Consider the following 18,160-nt stretch of genomic DNA (forward strand, 5'->3'; position numbering starts at 1 on the left):
CAGTGAGTCGTTCCTGTACCTCTGGTAGCCATTTCCATTCTGGGGGCACCATTTCTTGTTGCAAAGACTCTTGATGCCATTTTATTATTTATTTATTTATTTGATCATTTTATATACCGAAACTTTCGTAAATAACTTCAAGCCGGTTTACAGAGTTCTTTAAAAGACAATACATAAATAATCAAAGCATTCTTCAAAATTAAACAAAATTAAAACATAATATATGATGCCCAGAAAATTTTATTTTTATTTAACACTTTTCTATACCGACCTTCATGGTAGAGACCATATCAGGTCGGTTCACATCGAATAGGGGAACTGAACCAAGAACAGTAACCAAAACAAAAGGTTGAACATGAAAAAGCAAAGTTACATTTAACAGGGAAATTAACTTGGAGGCATAGACTGCTGGAAGGAAGGAAAGGCTAGAGATAACGGAGAAATTATTAGTATAAACAGAGCAGTCAGGAGGCTCTTATTCTGGGCTTAGGGTTAATATGGAAATCCATTGCTCCTAAAGGAAGTTCTGTCGACTATTGTGTGTCATGGGTATCTGAGAAGGCTTGGCGGAAAAGCCAGGTCTTAAGTTTTTTCTTCAATGTTGGTAGGCAGGGTTCCATTCTGAGGTCAGCTGGGATGTTGTTCCATAATCACATAATAAAGTCATAATCACAAAGTAAAATAACCCCCCATCAATTACAGATTACAATATTATAAACATACTAAAACAATACAGATATAGCTAACCTAAAACATTATCATGGACTAATTCCATAATAAAATATAAATTAAATAATAAAAAATATAAAATTATCATAAAATAATCATAATCATCTGCCATCTTGAAAACATCGAAGATCGTAAGGACCTCATGTTTTCCGCACTCCAGGCCCTTATGCACTAGCGACATGGGATGTCTTGCTTTTGAGGCAGCTGCTCAGCCACCTCCTGCACCTGCTTCCAGATGTTCTGTGAGTACTGGCTCATGTAGGTAGGTGGCAGTGTGGGCAATAAGCATAGCGTCCTGAAATATCTTTCTCCCAAGAGCATCCACTGCCCTTTGGTCCTTCCCTGGGGGTGCCAAGGAATGAGTCCAAGAGAGCTTCGCCCTCTTGAGGGCGGATTCGACCACCACAGACTGGTCGGGCAGCTGACGCTTATTGAATCCCGCAGTCTTCTGGATGAAGTAAACCCCGTCTGCCTTATTGATGGGAGGCACTGTGAGTGGGTGTTTCCATATCCTCAGCAGTAATTCCTTAAGGATCTTGTGTACCTGGACTGCCACAATCTCCTTAGGTGCTGGTCAGCAATTTGGTGCTGTTTGAAGTATCCCTTTGTTAATTTCTAGGGGATCAAGGGTCATTCACTGTCAAGCATGATGCTGGCACAAGCAGAACACATAACAGAACCACACTCTGGTCAGCATCTAACCTGAGGAAAGTAGTATATATTGCCGGGATTGCTGAGAAGTTCAAAATCACCATAGTGAGATGTGTATACGAGGTGATCTCTGGCTGACACCATGTTCAGGTGACACTTTCCCACCAGAGCCCAGGTTTCAGAGGGATTCTAATGTCCATTTTGTTGCAGTGAAGCACTGACGGAGTGGGGTGGGGGGCATGGCCCTCCTCAAGGACGAATTTAGGATTTTGTCACCCCTAGGCATGTTTGGTACTTTTAACCCCCCACTTCCTGTAAGGGTCTATAACAGGGTAGCAGAAGGCTGTTCTCTGCTGAATGAGATTAAGCAGACATGGAAACCTGCAAATCTAAGCCAGCCTGCAATCCCTAAATGTTTGCTGCCCTAGGCCCAAGGTAATGGGTAGCTATTAGGGATGTGAATCGTTTTTTGACGATTTAAAATATCGTCCGATATATTTTAAATCGTCAAAAATCGTTAGAGGCGATATATAATAGGAATTCCCCGATTTATCGTCAAAAATCGTAAATCGGGGGAAGGGGGAGGGCGGGAAAACCGGCACACTAAAACAACCCTAAAACCCACCCCGACCCTTTAAAATAAATCCCCCACCCTCCCGAACCCCCCCAAAATGTCTTAAATTACCTGGGGTCCAGTGGGGGGGGGGGGTCCCGGTGTGATCTTCCACTCTCGGGCCACGGGTGCGTTGATAGAAATGGCGCTGGCGCCATTTTGGTTCCTGCCCCCTGACTTCACGAGCGTAGGAGATCGCTCCCGGACCCCCAGGGACTTTTGGCCAGCTTGGGGGGCCTCCTGACCCCCACAAGACTTGCCAAAAGTCCAGCGGGGGTCTGGGAACGACCTCCTGCACTCGAATCGTGTTGCCGTATTGCAAAATGGCAATATGGCCATACGATTTTGGCGCCGGCCGTATGGCCGTATTGCAAAATGGCGCCAGCCATACGGCCGGCGCCATTTTGCAATATGGGGTTGTTTTAGTGTGCCGGCAGGAGGTCGCTCCCGGACCCCTGCTGGACTTTTGGCAAGTCTTGTGGGGGTCAGGAGGGCCCCCCAAGCTGGCCAAAAGTCCCTGGGGGTCCAGCGGGGGTCCGGGAGCGATCTCCTACGCTCGTGACGTCGGGGGACAGGAACCAAAATGGCGCCGGCGCTACCTTTGCCCTGTCATATGACAGGGCATATGACAGGGCAAAGGTAGCGCCGGCGCCATTTCTATCAACGCACCCGTGGCCTGAGAGTGGAAGATCACACCGGGACCCCCCACTGGACCCCAGGTAATTTAAGACATTTTGGGGGGGTTCGGGAGGGTGGGGGATTTATTTTAAAGGGTCGGGGTGGGTTTTAGGGTTGTTTTAGTGTGCCGGTTTTCCCGCCCTCCCCCGATTTACGATTTACACGATATTTAAAAAAACAAAGCCGCGACGATCCGATTCCCTCCCCCTGACGATCGATCACACGATTCACATCTCTAGTAGCTATTGACAAATCCAGGGCTGGTCCTCCTGCCTGGAGAGAGGTGTGTTTTGGATTTTGCAGTGGCTTCCCCATCTACAGTGGCAGGCCTTGGCATCTCCGCTAACCTCTGTGGAGCTTCCTGCTCGAAGGAAAGGCAATGACCACTTTATCAGTAAGGGGAGGATTCTGTACCCAGGCGGGCACTGATGTTGTCCCGTGAACCAATGCCAACTGGGTCAGTAATGTACCGATGAGCACGTTAAACTTCTCTAGAAGTGGTATGAGGACGGGCAGCACCGGGTCTGGTGCCGTTGGTGCCTTAGGACCAAAACCTTGCAGTGCCCGGTCCACCACCAGCTTGACGACCCTCCAGCTCTTCCTAGAATGTTCCAGATGCTGTTATAATAGGACTACTTCAATCCATACTGGATGCTTCTTTCTGGCCCAGGGAAATAATCTTGCAGGAAATTGCCAAAGTCTGGAAGCCTTTATAGGGGCAGGATGCAGCTACAGGACTTGACTCAGATCCTTAATACCCCTGGATTTGAAGGGAACTCATAGTAAGATATGGGCCACCATGGAGGAGGAAAGGTGTTTTCAGCTTCAGAGACTTTTCTTCAAGGGCATGTTGTGGATTTCGTGATTGCTTTCTGGCCACCTTAACTGCTGCAATGCTGGGGGGGAGTATGGTCCTCTTCCCATACCCTGTGGGGCTGGTTTTTTTTGGTTTCTGCCACAGTACCTGAGGTGTTTGTTCCTTTATTCTTTGACTTGAGGGACATGTTTTGGATTCGTCTGTCTTAGGCTGCTGCAGCAGCAGTGATAGTGGTGAAGGATTTTTTTGTGAAGGAGGATTCCTTCTGTTTTTACACCGTATTTATGAGATTTATTTTTTGCCAACGGTCTATGCATTTTATAAGGGGCAGGGTACAGTTTTAGGAACTCCTTGCAGTTTCCCAATATCATTGCCCTCAGTTGAAACCCAGGGTGGTATAGACTAAGCCCAGCAGCACAGATATTTTCACGGGTTCACCTGGAGGGCCTTAACAGATTGACACAAGGGATCAGTGAAAAGGGCCCAGAGGAAGGAGAGTACCTCCTGATATGATGTCTTTTCTGTAGAGGAAAGCTAGCCTTCTGCTCTCTTAGTTCCAGTGTTATTTCAGTGTTGCAGAGAAATGGAAGAAAGAATCTCCAGCACCACGGATGTCTTTGTCACGGCTGTTCCAGTTGCTGAAAGGATCAATAATAGCGATCCCTGATGTGCCTGTCTGCACAGAATACCACCCCATAACTTGGAAGTTCTAGTTCTGAATCAACCTCATCCCTGACAGAATTTCTCAGGCTTCTTTGTCTGGTTTCTGCAGATTTCCAGAAGTGGGAAAGGATGTTCACAGAAAGGGGTGGATATTGCTGCTATGGTCTTCTTTGTGGGAAGGACTTAGTGTATTTAATTTTTAGCCAGGTGCTTGTTTAGGTCTGCTAGCAGATGGCGGAATCTCCCTTGTTCCCTGTAGACTTCATTAAGTTTATGAAAGACCTGCTTGAATCCACAGGAGAACGAGGAATTTTGTTTTCCTGTGGTGGACATTTTGATGGCCCTTAGTGTTTTGCAAAAAAAAGAGACAGGCCTTAGGGTAGTGTGCATTTCATTTTAATTTCATTTATTGAATTTATTAGTCGCTTAACACAAAAAAGGCCTAAATGATTTACAATATAAATTACATTCACAATAAAAACATAAATATCAAAATATAAACGTAAAACGCATAAAAGACTTAATAAAATCACAAACATAAGGAGATCACAAGCCTCAAAATATGATAAAAGAAGTCAAGCATACTGTTCTCAAAAAAAATGCTTGTTTCAATAAAAACCTTTTAAAAGAAGTCTAAATTTCTTGAGGCAGTCCAGCATCCGAAGTTCCATCTGTAAAGAATTCCAAAAAATGGGTTTGTTACCGAGAGATGGGCATGATGAACAGATGGTTTATCAAGCAATCCACGTTGAGAAGATCTTAATTCACATGAAGGTTTATATAATTTTAACAGGATATTAGCCCATGAACCAGAATATGTACTTAATAGCTTAAAAATAGTCATGCCAAGATTTGTTGCTGAATTGGTAGCCATTTCAGCTTCTCAAGTACAGGAGTAATATGATCATAACATTTAGCAGCAGTAATCTGTCTGGTTACAAAATTAGGAAGCAATTGTAGTGGATATAAGAAGTTAAAAGGAAGACCAAAATAAAGAATATTACAATAATTAATGTGGGGGAAGATAATCACACGAACAATAATGAGAAAATCATGATAATGTAAAAGATGACGTAGTCATATCTTTAACCAGTGATACTCATATTTTTTTTAACAGGACAACCCAACCAACCATTCATTCATTCATTCCGATTCATACTTCAACTCACATAAACTACATGCTTACACCCCTGTAAACCATTAGTCCCCTGAAACTTAATTATTAGATTGCTCTAGCTAATTTCAGACCCAAACTTAATTATTAGATTGCTCTAGCTAATTTCAGACCCATCTCTAACCTCCCTTTCGTTGCCAAACTAACGGAGAAACTGGTAAACACCCAACTTTCTGAATATCTAGAAGACCACAAGATCCTATACCCTTCGCAATATGGTTTCCGTAAATCATGCAACACGGAAACCCTCCTCATTTCTCTTACAGACCATATTATTATGGGGTTAGACAAAGGACACTCCTTTTTACTAGTCCTGTTAGACATCTCAGCGGCATTCGACACCGTCAACCATACCATCCTGCTGGATCGCCTAGCAGATATCGGCATCTCCGGATCTGCCCACAACTGGTTCAAGTCCTTCCTCAACAATAGGACTTTCAAAATCAACAATAAAGAGTCACCCCTAACAAAATCAACTCTGGGTGTACCACAAGGCTCCTCCTTATCCCCTACCCTCTTTAATATATACCTCCTCCCCCTCTGCCAACTGTTAACAGATCTCAACCTAATTCATTATCTGTACGCAGACGACGTGCAGATTCTAATCCCTATAACAGAATCAATATCAAAAGCGCTCACTCACTGGAATAATTGCCTTCTTTCCATCACTAATCTACTCAACAGCTTAAACCTGGTTCTCAACGCCTCCAAGACAGAGCTGCTCCATATCTCCTCAAATGAAAACAATATCGCCCCACCATCACCACACTCTTCTCACATTACCTGCAAGCAGGTTAGAGACCTTGGAGTAATACTAGACAATCGACTAAACCTAAAGAAAATGGTCAACACAACTTCCAAAGACTGTTTCTACAGACTACAGGTTCTAAAACGACTTAAACCACTCTTATTCTTCCATGACTTCAGGACAGTCCTCCAAGCGCTACTATTCGCCAAAATAGACTACTGCAGTGCCCTTTTCCTAGGCCTCCCCAAATCCACTACCAAACCACTGCAGATGATTCAAAACGCGGCAGCGAGATTACTGACCAGTACCAGCCGCGGCGAACACATCTCACCCATCCTCAGGAACCTACATTGGTTACCAGTTAATTTCAGAATTCTATACAAATCAATCACCTTAATTCATAAAACCATCCATCATCATCTTCAACTCGACCTGGAAATCCCATTCAAACTCCACTCCTCCAACAGACCAACTAGGGATATTCTCAAAGGCACTCCGAAATTTCCCCCCACTAAAGCCTCACGCCTCTCTACAACCAAAGACAGAGCTTTTTCGATAGCTGACCCATCTATCTGGAATAGCATCCCATCAAATCTCAGACTGGAGCCCTGCCTTTTAACTTATAGAAAAAGACTTAAAACCTGGCTCTTTCTCCAAGCCTTCACCGATCCACCAGACATTCACTAGTTTGACCTTCACTCGTACCCAACCTGGCATTTACACTCAAGAATGGACTCTGACTCTTCCAGGTTAAAGCACCTATTAAGTTTTTAACCGTACACTCTACGGTAACACTTTATATTTCTCCTGCCTTATCTTCTTTCCAGCTTGTCGCAAGCTTCCAAGTTCTCTTTCCCTGTTGATTGTAACTTTGACTTATTCCCACCTATTGTTTAGCTCTCGTTTACTTGAAGCAGATTGTGATAAATTGCAGGAAGACCTTGTGAGACTGGAAAATTGGGCATCCAAATGGCAGATGAAATTTAATGTGGATAAGTGCAAGGTGATGCATATAGGGAAAAATAACCCATGCTATAATTACACGATGTTGGGTTCCATATTAGGTGCTACAACCCAAGAAAGAGATCTAGGTGTCATAGTGGATAACACATTGAAATCGTCGGTTCAGTGTGCTGCGGCAGTCAAAAAAGCAAACAGAATGTTGGGAATTATTAGAAAAGGAATGATGAATAAAACGGAAAATGTCATAATGCCTCTGTATCGCTCCATGGTGAGACCGCACCTTGAATACTGTGTACAATTCTGGTCGCCGCATCTCAAAAAAGATATAATTGCGATGGAGAAGGTACAGAGAAGGGCTACCAAAATGATAAGGGGAATGGAACAACTCCCCTATGAGGAAAGACTAAAGAGGTTAGGACTTTTCAGCTTGGAGAAGAGACGACTGAGGGGGGGATATGATAGAGGTGTTTAAAATCATGAGAGGTCTAGAACGGGTAGATGTGAATCGGTTATTTACTCTTTCGGATAGTAGAAGGACTAGGGGACACTCCATGAAGTTAGCATGGGGCACATTTAAAACTAATCGGAGAAAGTTCTTTTTTACTCAACGCACAATTAAACTCTGGAATTTGTTGCCAGAGAATGTGGTTCGTGCAGTTAGTATAGCTGTGTTTAAAAAAGGATTGGATAAGTTCTTGGAGGAGAAGTCCATTACCTGCTATTAAGTTCACTTAGAGAATAGCCACTGCCATTAGCAATGGTTACATGGAATAGACTTAGTTTTTGGGTACTTGCCAGGTTCTTATGGCCTGGATTGGCCACTGTTGGAAACAGGATGCTGGGCTTGATGGACCCTTGGTCTGACCCAGTATGGCATTTTCTTATGTTCTTATGTTCTTAATTGTTACTCCAGTTATTCCCTGTTAAATGTAAACCGATCCGATATGGTTATTACTATGAAGGTCGGTATAAAAAACTGTTAAATAAATAAATAATATAGGTTATCTTAAAAATCTTATTACTTTGTATAGCCATATCGATATGACCATCATTTAAAAGTCATTATCTCTTTCATTTGCAGAAACCTTCAAGATAATAGAACAATTTGATACTTTGTCGCCGTAATGCTTTCCGTTGCAGGGTATACAGATGGTGTAGACCAGCTAATACACATAATTTAAAAAAGCCAACTTTGATTATGGACTTATTTGTGGTTGAAAAGAAAGAGAAGGGTCAATCCAGATACCTAAGCTTTTTATAGGTGCATTAATAGGAAAACTAAGGTTATCTATTATTGAAACAGTCATCCTGACAGATGGAGTGAGGTCTATGAATTAATAAAAATTCAGTTTTGGAGGTATTTAAAGAAAGTTTAATACTAATTCTGCTAAACTGCTTGTTCTTCCTACTAATACACATTTTCTTACGATTTTCAGAGATTGGGTTCAACTTTTTATAGTTCATTTTTTTCTGCTGTAAACAGTTTCGGAATTCATTTTAACCAATCAAGTTCCTGCTTGTGAATGGTAGCGGGTGTGTGAGCCCTTAGTGCTGCAGCATAGTTGATGCAACCTCGAGGATGAACTCCTGAGGCCTATGCTGGCAGCTGGCGATCGTACCCTGTAGCAGGGCAGTCTAGAGCTTCACCTTTATCAGCCTTCTCCCCCGCGATTTGAGCCCTTGGGTTCTGGCAAATGGCAGGTCTTAGGTGGATCTCTAGGGTGGTGGTGATTAACTAGAGTCCAGAGACACACCAGGTCAGGGCAGGTGGTCAAGGCCAGGCAAAGGGTCAGATCCAGATGGCAGGCAAGCGTGGTCAAGTCCAGGCAAGAGGACAAGATCCGGAGAGACAAGCCAAGGATGGATGAAAACATACTGAAGACACTGGTTGAGACGAGTAAGGGGAGACAAGGCAAGCGATGGAACAGGCAAGCCTGCAAGAGAAGGCAGGATCCAGGGATGCAGGAAGCAGCAGCATGTACTGCAAGCAGGAGACTGTTGCGGAGGTGTCTGTCTGCTGCAGTGCTGAGGCTTAAATAGGAGCCTTGGCAATGTCATGAGGAGGCGCCAGTACTCAGGATTCCCGCCACAGAGCCCACAAGAGGGGCGCAATGCACACGCCTGCCTAAGAAGAATTGCAGCAGGGCAGCATAGTGGCGGCATCTCTGCTGTGATGATGGGTCCGGCAGCTTTGGTGGTTGACTGGGTTGCCACGACTCCTAACACTGCTCTTCGTTTAGCAGGTTGAGACTTTCGGAGGAATGCGTGCTTCTTCAATCCTTGGGTGTGAGGGGACATCCTTTACAAAATCTCAGGATCTCTGACCTTTTTCAGGAGATCTAATCTAATTTTTGGCCTGTATAGTGGAGTACAGAAAAGTGGGGCGCTCACTAGGGTTACAGTAGTGTTCTGGTTTAATGAGAAATTTACAGCAGTTTTATGTAGCATCTGATACTCCGTTGCTGAGCTAGATTTGGGGTCATTCCACAAGGGCTCAGGTTTCTTCTTGGACAGAGTTGCTATTGGTCTGTTCTTGGAGATCTGTAAGGAAGCATCTTAGTCTATATTGTATGCTTTTCTGGATGTTGCAGTCTGGCTGTCAGGGTTGCAGAGAGAGAGCATCTGTTGCCTCAGCAGTTTTGCAGTGGCTTTGGGCAGCGCCCCACCCTATTAGGGAGTAGATTGGGTACATCCCACTTGTCTGGACTGGAATCCCTGGATGAAAACTAAGACGAAAGTACTACTTACCTGATCATTTCTTTTCCTTGAATACAGTAGGATTAGTCCGAAACCCTCCCTGCGCTACTGCTCTCTTCAGTGTCTTTGTTTACTCTATGCCTTGCAGCAAATGTTTTTCACAGGCCAGTAAGCAGGGTTGGATAGCATTATGGCTTCCTATGCTTTGCCGCAGGTGAGTGGTTTCTTATGCTACTGTTGGTCACTCTTCATTTGTTGCTTTTTCCTTAGTTTTTTTCTGGAAATACAAGATAATTATTATAATAATGATAGATGTAATAACCACTATTATGATTTGTTAACGTCCTCAGTTGTCTTGTTATAGGAATTCTGGCAGGCTGGTGTCAGCATGGAGAAATATAAGGAGTGACGACAGTGAGCCGCCTGTTCTGTCTCCATCTGTTCGTGGGCGTGCATAACCCACTTGTCCGGACTGGTCTGACTGTATTCAAGGAAAGAGAATTATCAGATAAGTAGTAATTTCATTTTAGCCAGATATGGCCAGTTTTAGGCCAGTTAATTCTACTTTTACTCATGGTATAAGGCTGCTAAGCCTTTGAAAATGTTCTCCTTTATGTTGTGTATGTGTTTTTGATATACAATTGATATTATTTAGGGATCTTTTGAACTTGGCATGTAATTGACAGAAAATAGGCAGAAGAGTATCGCTAAGCAGTTATTCCAGTTGCCAAAATGCCGTTTTTTAATGTTTTGGATTATTTAAAACAGAGTTAATTTTGAGGCGGGTGAGGAGAAGGGGATTAATCCGCTGAGGCTCCAGCATCTGACCTGGGTGCAAGATGACACCTTCCTGGCTGTCGGCCACAGACAGTCTTCCTCCCAGTCTGTTATCTACCATTTAACACTGACCTCATCAGAAAATGGAGAGGAGGACATATGCGTGGAGGTCAGGTAAGGATAATTGATCTATGAGTTGAAGTCGTGGTGGCGGTAATACGCTGTTTCCTTGGTGTGGGGAAATATCAATATTATTTTCTTTCTCTACTGGGTTCGTGTCTGATGTATTTACCCCTTTTGTTTTTTGTACTTTTGAACTTTTCTTTTATATCATGCCTTACTCTTCTGTATACATGTAGTTTTTGAACTTGGTATGCTGGAAAATATACTTAAATAATAGTGAGAAATCTTTCACAACGAAAAATAGCTGGTCATGCAAGGATTCTCTGTTTCCTATTCTGTGACTGCTGTCTCCCTGGTGCATACTGGCATTTCTGTTTTCCTCTTAGCCAGTCAGACCAATCTAAACGAATGGGTTATGCCCTCCAACCCAACAGATGGCAACAGAGACTAACAGGTTCGCTAACACCATCCCTTATAGTCTCCTATGCTGACCTCAGCCTCCAGTGTTCTCAGTCTCCAGCTGATGATAGGCTAGCATCACGTTCTGTGAGCTGAGGCCTGGTTAAGCTAGATGAAGTAGATTTTCAAATTTGAAAGGGCAGCTCCTGAGGTGAAAGCCTTGTACTTCCTTCATCAGTTGAGCATAACCCTGGGCCAGGGGGCTTCCAGTTTTGCTGGTTTAGTCTTCAGATTTAGTCTTTAATTAGCTTCCCCATCACCCCTCCTTCTTTCTCATGGTTTATTGATTCCTTTATTTGAGATCCTTCTCTACCTCATATGCTTAATTTAAAAAAACAAAAAAAAAAAACAGATTACTTTGTCTTGGATTTCCTTGGCGGTGGTGTTTAAAAAAAAAAAAAAAAAAGAGGTGAACAGGAAAGTAAGAGGATCTTCAGTGGTACTCGGGGTCTTGGGCGAGTCAGGCACTCCTTTTTAGTTCCTCTGGCCGTGGTGGGGCAGCAGTGCAGGTGAGCCATGTCTTTGGTGGCTGAGCACAAGTAGAGGACTATACTGTGCGTCAGGTGCAGGGTGCAGTGACAACAAACTGGGGAAGGTTCAAAGTTTTTGCCAGGCTTGTGGAGAGGAGAGAAAGGGGCTGAGCAGCAAGGTGATTCTGCTGCTCCAGGGTTTAAATCGCATTGATGGGGCTGACTTTTCTGACAGTTCCCGCCAGCGGGTTGGCTGCTATGGTAGGATGGAAACCATGTTAGAAGTGTGGTAGAGAGATAAAAAAAGCTGGAGTCTCCCTCTCTTAGTTATGCGGCGCAGGAAGATGTTCTGAATTCACTGGAGCATCTTTATTGGCCTGGTCTTCAGTTTCTAAAAATTTTTTAAATGTTTACACCAGGCTTTTTGTATGGGGCAAAGCTTTGTCCCATGGTCCACTCTAGTGGACCCTTCTCCCCAGGGGGCTCCAGGAGGTTTGGGACAGAAGAGGCACAGAAAAGATGACGATGACGAGATGAATGAAGCCAAGTCATCCAGATTAAAGGAATCCCTTGAGGGCATTCAGGTTCTGAGGGAAGGTGACAGTGGAGAAAACTTGGAAGAAATTGAATTTCCAGAGGGAGAAGATAGCTCTTCCCTGGTGTGTCTCTTTCATAAGGAAGAACTTTCACCCTTAACTTCTCAGTCCTTATGGGTTTTAAATACTGCTGAGGACAAAAGAGAAAGGTCCCAGTTCTGCTGTACACCCCATTATGTCCAGTATTTGAAAGCCCTCTAAATCCTTTCCCCTGCATAGGGCGGTCAAGGATCTTATTGATCTTGAATGGGTGTCTCCAGAAGCTAATTTTAAAGGGGTTAAATTATATCCATTTCCTAGTGTGTAGCCAGATGGATTCAGGACCAATGGGTTTATGCTCCCCTGCCAGCAGATGGAGTCGGAGTCAGGTTTCAAAGCTGATGTCACCCTACATGCTCCCCTGCAGTCACCTCAGCCCATCAGTATTTCTCTGTCTCCAGCAGATGGTGGACATGCTTTCCCTATGGGGATCGCTGTACTTTTTGGAAGAAGAAATTCTATTTTTAAATTGGAGAAAAAATTGAACCCCACTCTCCTGCAGTGATACCTAAAAGTCCATTCCCCAGTTGAGAATTCCTGAGGTGATTTCCGAGATCCCTCAGAAGTGTGCCTTGGCCTGGTAGCTGGTTCCTGGTGTGGACTTTGCTGCTTAATCAGCTGAAAGGCAGCAGGTGCAGGAAGCTGTGTGTGGCGGTGACAGCCAAAGCCCTCTCCCCCCACAGCCGGAGACAATCTTTGTACTCAGCCTGTAAGCGCTGAGCCCAGGTTAGTAAAAAAAGAAAGAAGAGAAGGATTTACTTCCCGATCCAGAGACGTTTGGAGGGGTTTCGGAAAGACTTCTTCCGGTCTCCTTGCTCGGCATGCCGTACCAACATCGTTCCCGATCCCGTTGGGGTAAGGAGAAGTGGGCTTCTGAGAGTGTTGAATGGCCTTCTGGTGAGCTAGGCCCCACTTTAGGCTTGGCCAGCACACAGGTTTTTCGGGGACTACCATGATTCAATAAGCCTTTAGGAGGGCCCTCACAGTGCTCTGTGGCAATGGATTTTTTGCTCGAATGTTTTCCGAGGTCAGAGACCCTGCTGGAGCAGATTCTCCTAAAGTGGATCCTTCCCTGGGAGGGCAAGGTCTGGAGGAGAGACAGGGGGGAAGGCCCACCTGTGGATGGGCTCCATCCTCAGGTGGTGTGCCTGTTCTGCAGGGAAGTGTTGGGACCCCTATTTCCCTATGTTTTGGTGCAGCTGTAATTGAAAGTTCCACAGAAAGCGTCTGATCACACGGAGGTGGACCTGGTCGGGGATAGCCTAAGAGGTCCCACGATAGCATTTCCTTTCATGAGTCCGTCAAAAAAAAAAAAGAGCTAGTAGTCAGAGAGTGACTCTAGAGGTGGGTTTGAAGGTTGGATGGGCTTTGGATAAATTATATCCTTTACCCGAGATCACGCTGGACCTCTTTCGACTTCCAAAGGTGGACGCCTCAGTGTCGGCAGTGACCAAGAAGATGGCTATCCCGGTGGCTGGTGCCATGGCTTTGAAGGATCTGCAGGCTAGGAAGCTGGAGGTCCATCTGAAGAAGATTTTGAAGTGTCTGTGCTCGGCCTTCGAGCTGCAGTATGCAGCAGTTTTATGCTTTTAGCTGGGCTTCATTAGGTGCAGCAGTTGCCGGCTGATGTCCATGTCCTCCCAGGAGGCTAAGCAGGCGGAACGGCTGTAATCTGCAGTAGCCTATGGCGTGGATGCGTTCTATTACCTCTTTAAGACATCCTATAGGACAATGATGACTGTGGTCTTAGGAGACTCCTTTGGTTGTGGAACTGGTCGGTGGATGTCTCATCCAAATCCCAGTTAGGAAAGTTGCCCTTTAAGGGAAAGCCTTTATTTGGGGGATTGGAGGAGCTGATTAAAATCTCGAAGAGAGTAAGGTTCTCAAGTTGCCTGAGGACAAGCCTCAGGGAGCGAGAATTTCCTCTTCTGTTCGCTCTCGATGTTGAGGGATTTGACGATTTTGGCAGGGGAGGTCCTCAAGAGGAACCCAGACTCAAGCCTCCGGAAGACAACAGTCCTGGAACCAATCCTTTTGAGTCAGGAAGCCGAACAGAGATGGCTCCAGACAGGCAGGTGCTGGAGCCAATTCCACATAATGTGTCAATGCCGGTCCATTCCTCCATCCCGGTTTTAGGGGTCGGTTGACTCTTTTTTACAAGGAGTGGGCTAACATCACTATGGACCTGGGGTTTTAAGCGTGATACGGCAGGGTTACTCCTTGGAGTTTGCGCGTCCAGTAAGGGTTCTATTTATGGTCTCACATTGCGCATCCAAGCAAAAGAGAGAAGCGAGAGAGCAGACCCTCGGCCGTCTTCAGATGCTGGGAGCTATCGTTCCCATCCCAGTGGAGGAACATGGAACAGAGAATTACTCCATTTCCTTTGTGGTTCCAAGAAAAAAAAACCGGAAGGGACTTTTCGTCCAATTCTGAATTTGAAGAAGGTGAATGCGTCTCTCTCAAGGTTCTTCATTTTCATATGGAAACTCTCCGCTCAGTTCTTGCAGCAGTGCGCAAGGGGGAGTTCTGGGCGTCCCTGGATCTGACTGTGGCATACTTGCGTATAGGATTCTGACCTGACCATCATAGGTTTCTACGGTTCAACATCCTTGGCATGCATTTTCCATTTTGCGTCCTACCGTTTGGGCTGGCAAAGGCCCCACGGACCTTCACCAAGGTGATGGTGGTGGTGGCAGCACCCCTCAGGAAGACGGGGAGTGCTGATGCACCTATATTTTATTTATTTATTTATTTATTGTTTTTGTTATACCGAGTTTCATGACAGGCATCACATCAACCCGGTTTACAATTAACAGAGTGTGTAAAGCATAACATAACTTAAAACAATGTTCTCAGTAAGAACCTTGAACTTTAAATACAGTGAATAAATACAGTGAATCAAATAAAGGATGTGAGAAAGTTACAAAAAATCAGGGAAATCAACTTGGAACTGGAAAAGGGGAGAGATTGTACAGAGCAATATTTACATTTTGGCCTATTAATGTAATAGAGTAGCAAAGTGATTAAATAAGAATATGTGAGTAACTGTGGCGGTACATCACTATGAGACGGTACATAAATAACCGGATGCATAAATACGATAATGGTATGATAAAAGCTCAGAAGGTATTGATGAGTGTCAATTTAAGGTTGGTTGATTTGTATTAGGTCCAGTTATAGAATAAGAGTTTGTGCTATTTAATGGAGGTTTTATTCAATGCTTGGAAATGCTTTTTTGAAAAGCCAGGTTTTTAGTCTTTCCTAAATGTTAGAGAGCATGGCTCCTGTCTCAAATCAGGTGGGATAGAGTTCCAGAGAGTTGGACCTGCTGAAGAGAAGGCTCTAAGACTCAATGATTTATGTTGGTAGGTTTTGGCCTTTGGAATTTGGAGTGACTCTTTGTAGTATTCCCTGATGGGTCTGGCGGAAGTGTATTTTTTAAGAGGTATTTGTAGGTCGAGGTGCGTGTTTTGGTTGATAGTTTTGTATATGATGTTGATGGTTTTGTACATGATTCTATAGTGGATCGGTAGCCAGTGGAGGTTTTTGAGGATAGGTGAGATGTGGTCCATTTTCCTGGAGTTTGTAAGGACTCTGGCTGAATGACATCTGGGTCATTCAGGCAATGTTGGAGACCCAGTGCAGACAAGCAGTGGAGCTGGTGCTGCAGTGTTTGTAGTTACTCGGCTGAGTAGTCAATTGGTCCAAGAATCTGGGATTACCTACAGGTTCTCTGCTCCTTGGTGTCCACGTTGAAGCTCGTGCCTTGGGCATTTGCTCTCATCTGTTGCAGGTGGAGCAAGCCTCACCTGGATTTAATGGCATCTCAGAAAAATGTGAAGGCACCGTGCTTCTTCAGTTGCCTTAGTTCTTTTTTTTTTGGCTGTGTGACATTCTGCTGTCGTGTTTCCACTGTGGCTGCTGGTGGACAGGGTCCTGCATCAGGTGGCTGTTCATTCGGGCGATGTGATTCTGGTCACTCCAGAATGGCCTCTGAGGCCTTGTTTTGCGGATCTAATCAGTCTAGTGGTGGATGGCCCCTTGAAACTCGCCCATTTGTCTCGGCTTCTACATGAAGGTCCTATATTTTCAGATCGGGCGTTTTGCTTCTGTCTCGTGTCTTGGCTTTTGCAAGGAAACTCTTGGGAGACAAAGATTTCTCTAGGATATTATGGCAACACTTTTGCAATCTAGAAAGTCTTCCACCTCCTTAGCGTATCTGAGAGTCTGGAGAGTTTTTGAGGATTGGTGCTCGGGGCAGAGGGTTGTCCCTATGTGAGCTTCCAAGCACATATTCTTGCTTTCTTGCAAAGAGATTTTGGTGAAGGGTTTGTCCTTTAACTCCCTCGAGGTTCAGGTGGTGACCTTTGCGGCAAGGTTCACGGGGTGATTCTGGCTGCTCATCCAGATGTAGTGCTTTTCTTCAAGGGTCAAAGCATTTGTGCCCCCCACTTAGGAAGTACTGCTTCCCTGGAGCCTTAACTGAGTCCTAAGAGGCATGTGTGCGGCACCGGTTCAGCCTCTCAGAAGGGCTACTATCAAAGATCTCACTTTGAAGGTGATTTTTCATGGTGGCAATTTGTTCTGCCAGAAGAAGTTCGGAAGTTCTAGCTTTGCCATATAGAGATCCTTTCTTGAGGATTTCGGATTCGAGAGTTACCTTGGGGATGGTTCTAGCCTTTCTCCCAAAAGTGGTTTCTCTTAAATTAGTCTGTGGAGCTCCTGGCTTTCCTAAATTTTGAGGTTACGGGGCCTCAAACAAAGCAGTTACGGCTTTTGAGATGTCAAGCGCGCATTGTTGCAGTATCTTAGTGTTACTAACAGCTTCGGGTTGTTGGATCAAATTTTTGTGCTGTAAAGTGTCGAAAGCCATGATTGCACGGTGATTAAAGAAAGTCATTAATTCTGTGTATGTCTGTCAGGGACATCCGGTTCCGGAAGACTTAAGCACCCATGCTACTTATTTCCAGGCTGCATCCTGGGCCGAATGTCAACAAGTGTCACCACAAGTGATTTGCAGGGCGGCTATTTGGAAGTCTTTGCACTCTTTTGCCAGGCATAGTCATTTGGATGTCCAGGCTCCAGAAACTATGGGTTTCGGGGGTAGTATGATTTGATTGGGACTCTCCAGGTCCCACCCTGGTTAGGGAAGCTTTGGTACATCCCAGGAGTCTGGACTGATCTGGGTACGTATAGGGAAAAGAAAATTGGTTCTTACCTTCTAATTTTCGTTCCTGTAGTACCACAGATCAGGCCAGAGTCCTGCCCCGGGTCAGATGGGGAGTTCAGGAGAGTCTGCTCGATAGATCTGTTGTTGTGTTTATTCTGTTTTATTTAGTCCTTCATGTTCTTTAATGAGGGCAAAGCTTCTTCGTTTTCAGTTTTCATTTCCCACTGCTCATTCAGGGGACATTAATTTGTGTTTGATATTATTGATTTTCTTATCTTGGCTTTGGTACAGATCAATACTGAGGGACTGCAGGTGGCACACTAGGTTATATGGCAGTGTCAGTGAAACTTTCTCTGTCTCCATCTGCTGGAGGGGAGGTAAAAACCAGGAGTCTGGGCTGATCTGTGCCGGAGTGATCAGGCCTAAAAATTGCCCCTGTCGATGTGAGGAGAAAATGGTGCTTGTCCGGTGCTGAAAATAGCCTCCAGGCCCGACCGAAGAATGAATTTGGAACACCCCCCCCCCCCCACACACACACACACACCCTTACCTGCCTCCCAGCAGAGAAATCCAGCCTCTCAACTGCCTCAGCCCTGCTCCTGTTCTGCCTGGAAACAGCAATTTTTTTTTTTCAAACAACTTAAAGCATACAGCCACTCACAAATTGGTCCAGGGAAGGGAAGAAAATTCAAATACTTCCCTGTTTCCAAAGGAGGCCGGTGCCAGGGACCCAGAGGGGTGAAGGAACCAGGACCCCTGGCTTTCACCCCTGCTGTGACAAGGGTTGAGTCAG

At 44.8% G+C, this 18,160-nt stretch overlaps 1 protein-coding gene across 3 annotated transcripts in view; it reads left to right on the top strand.

Annotated features, from left to right (window-relative positions):
* Positions 1–18,160, top strand: part of ELP1 (elongator complex protein 1) — a 273,772-nt gene that overhangs the window by 77,442 nt on the left and 178,170 nt on the right. For 2 of the 3 annotated variants that reach the window (XM_029603978.1, XM_029603967.1), the window contains exon 13: positions 10,502–10,684. The exons of the other annotated variant lie outside the window; for it this stretch is intronic. In XM_029603978.1, coding sequence (XP_029459838.1) covers positions 10,502–10,684 — 183 coding nt within the window. The remainder of the gene's footprint in view (positions 1–10,501; positions 10,685–18,160) is intronic. 3 annotated transcript variants of the gene reach the window in all.

Source organism: Rhinatrema bivittatum, chromosome 1, assembly GCF_901001135.1.
Source record: "Rhinatrema bivittatum chromosome 1, aRhiBiv1.1, whole genome shotgun sequence".
Taxonomy (NCBI): domain Eukaryota; kingdom Metazoa; phylum Chordata; class Amphibia; order Gymnophiona; family Rhinatrematidae; genus Rhinatrema; species Rhinatrema bivittatum.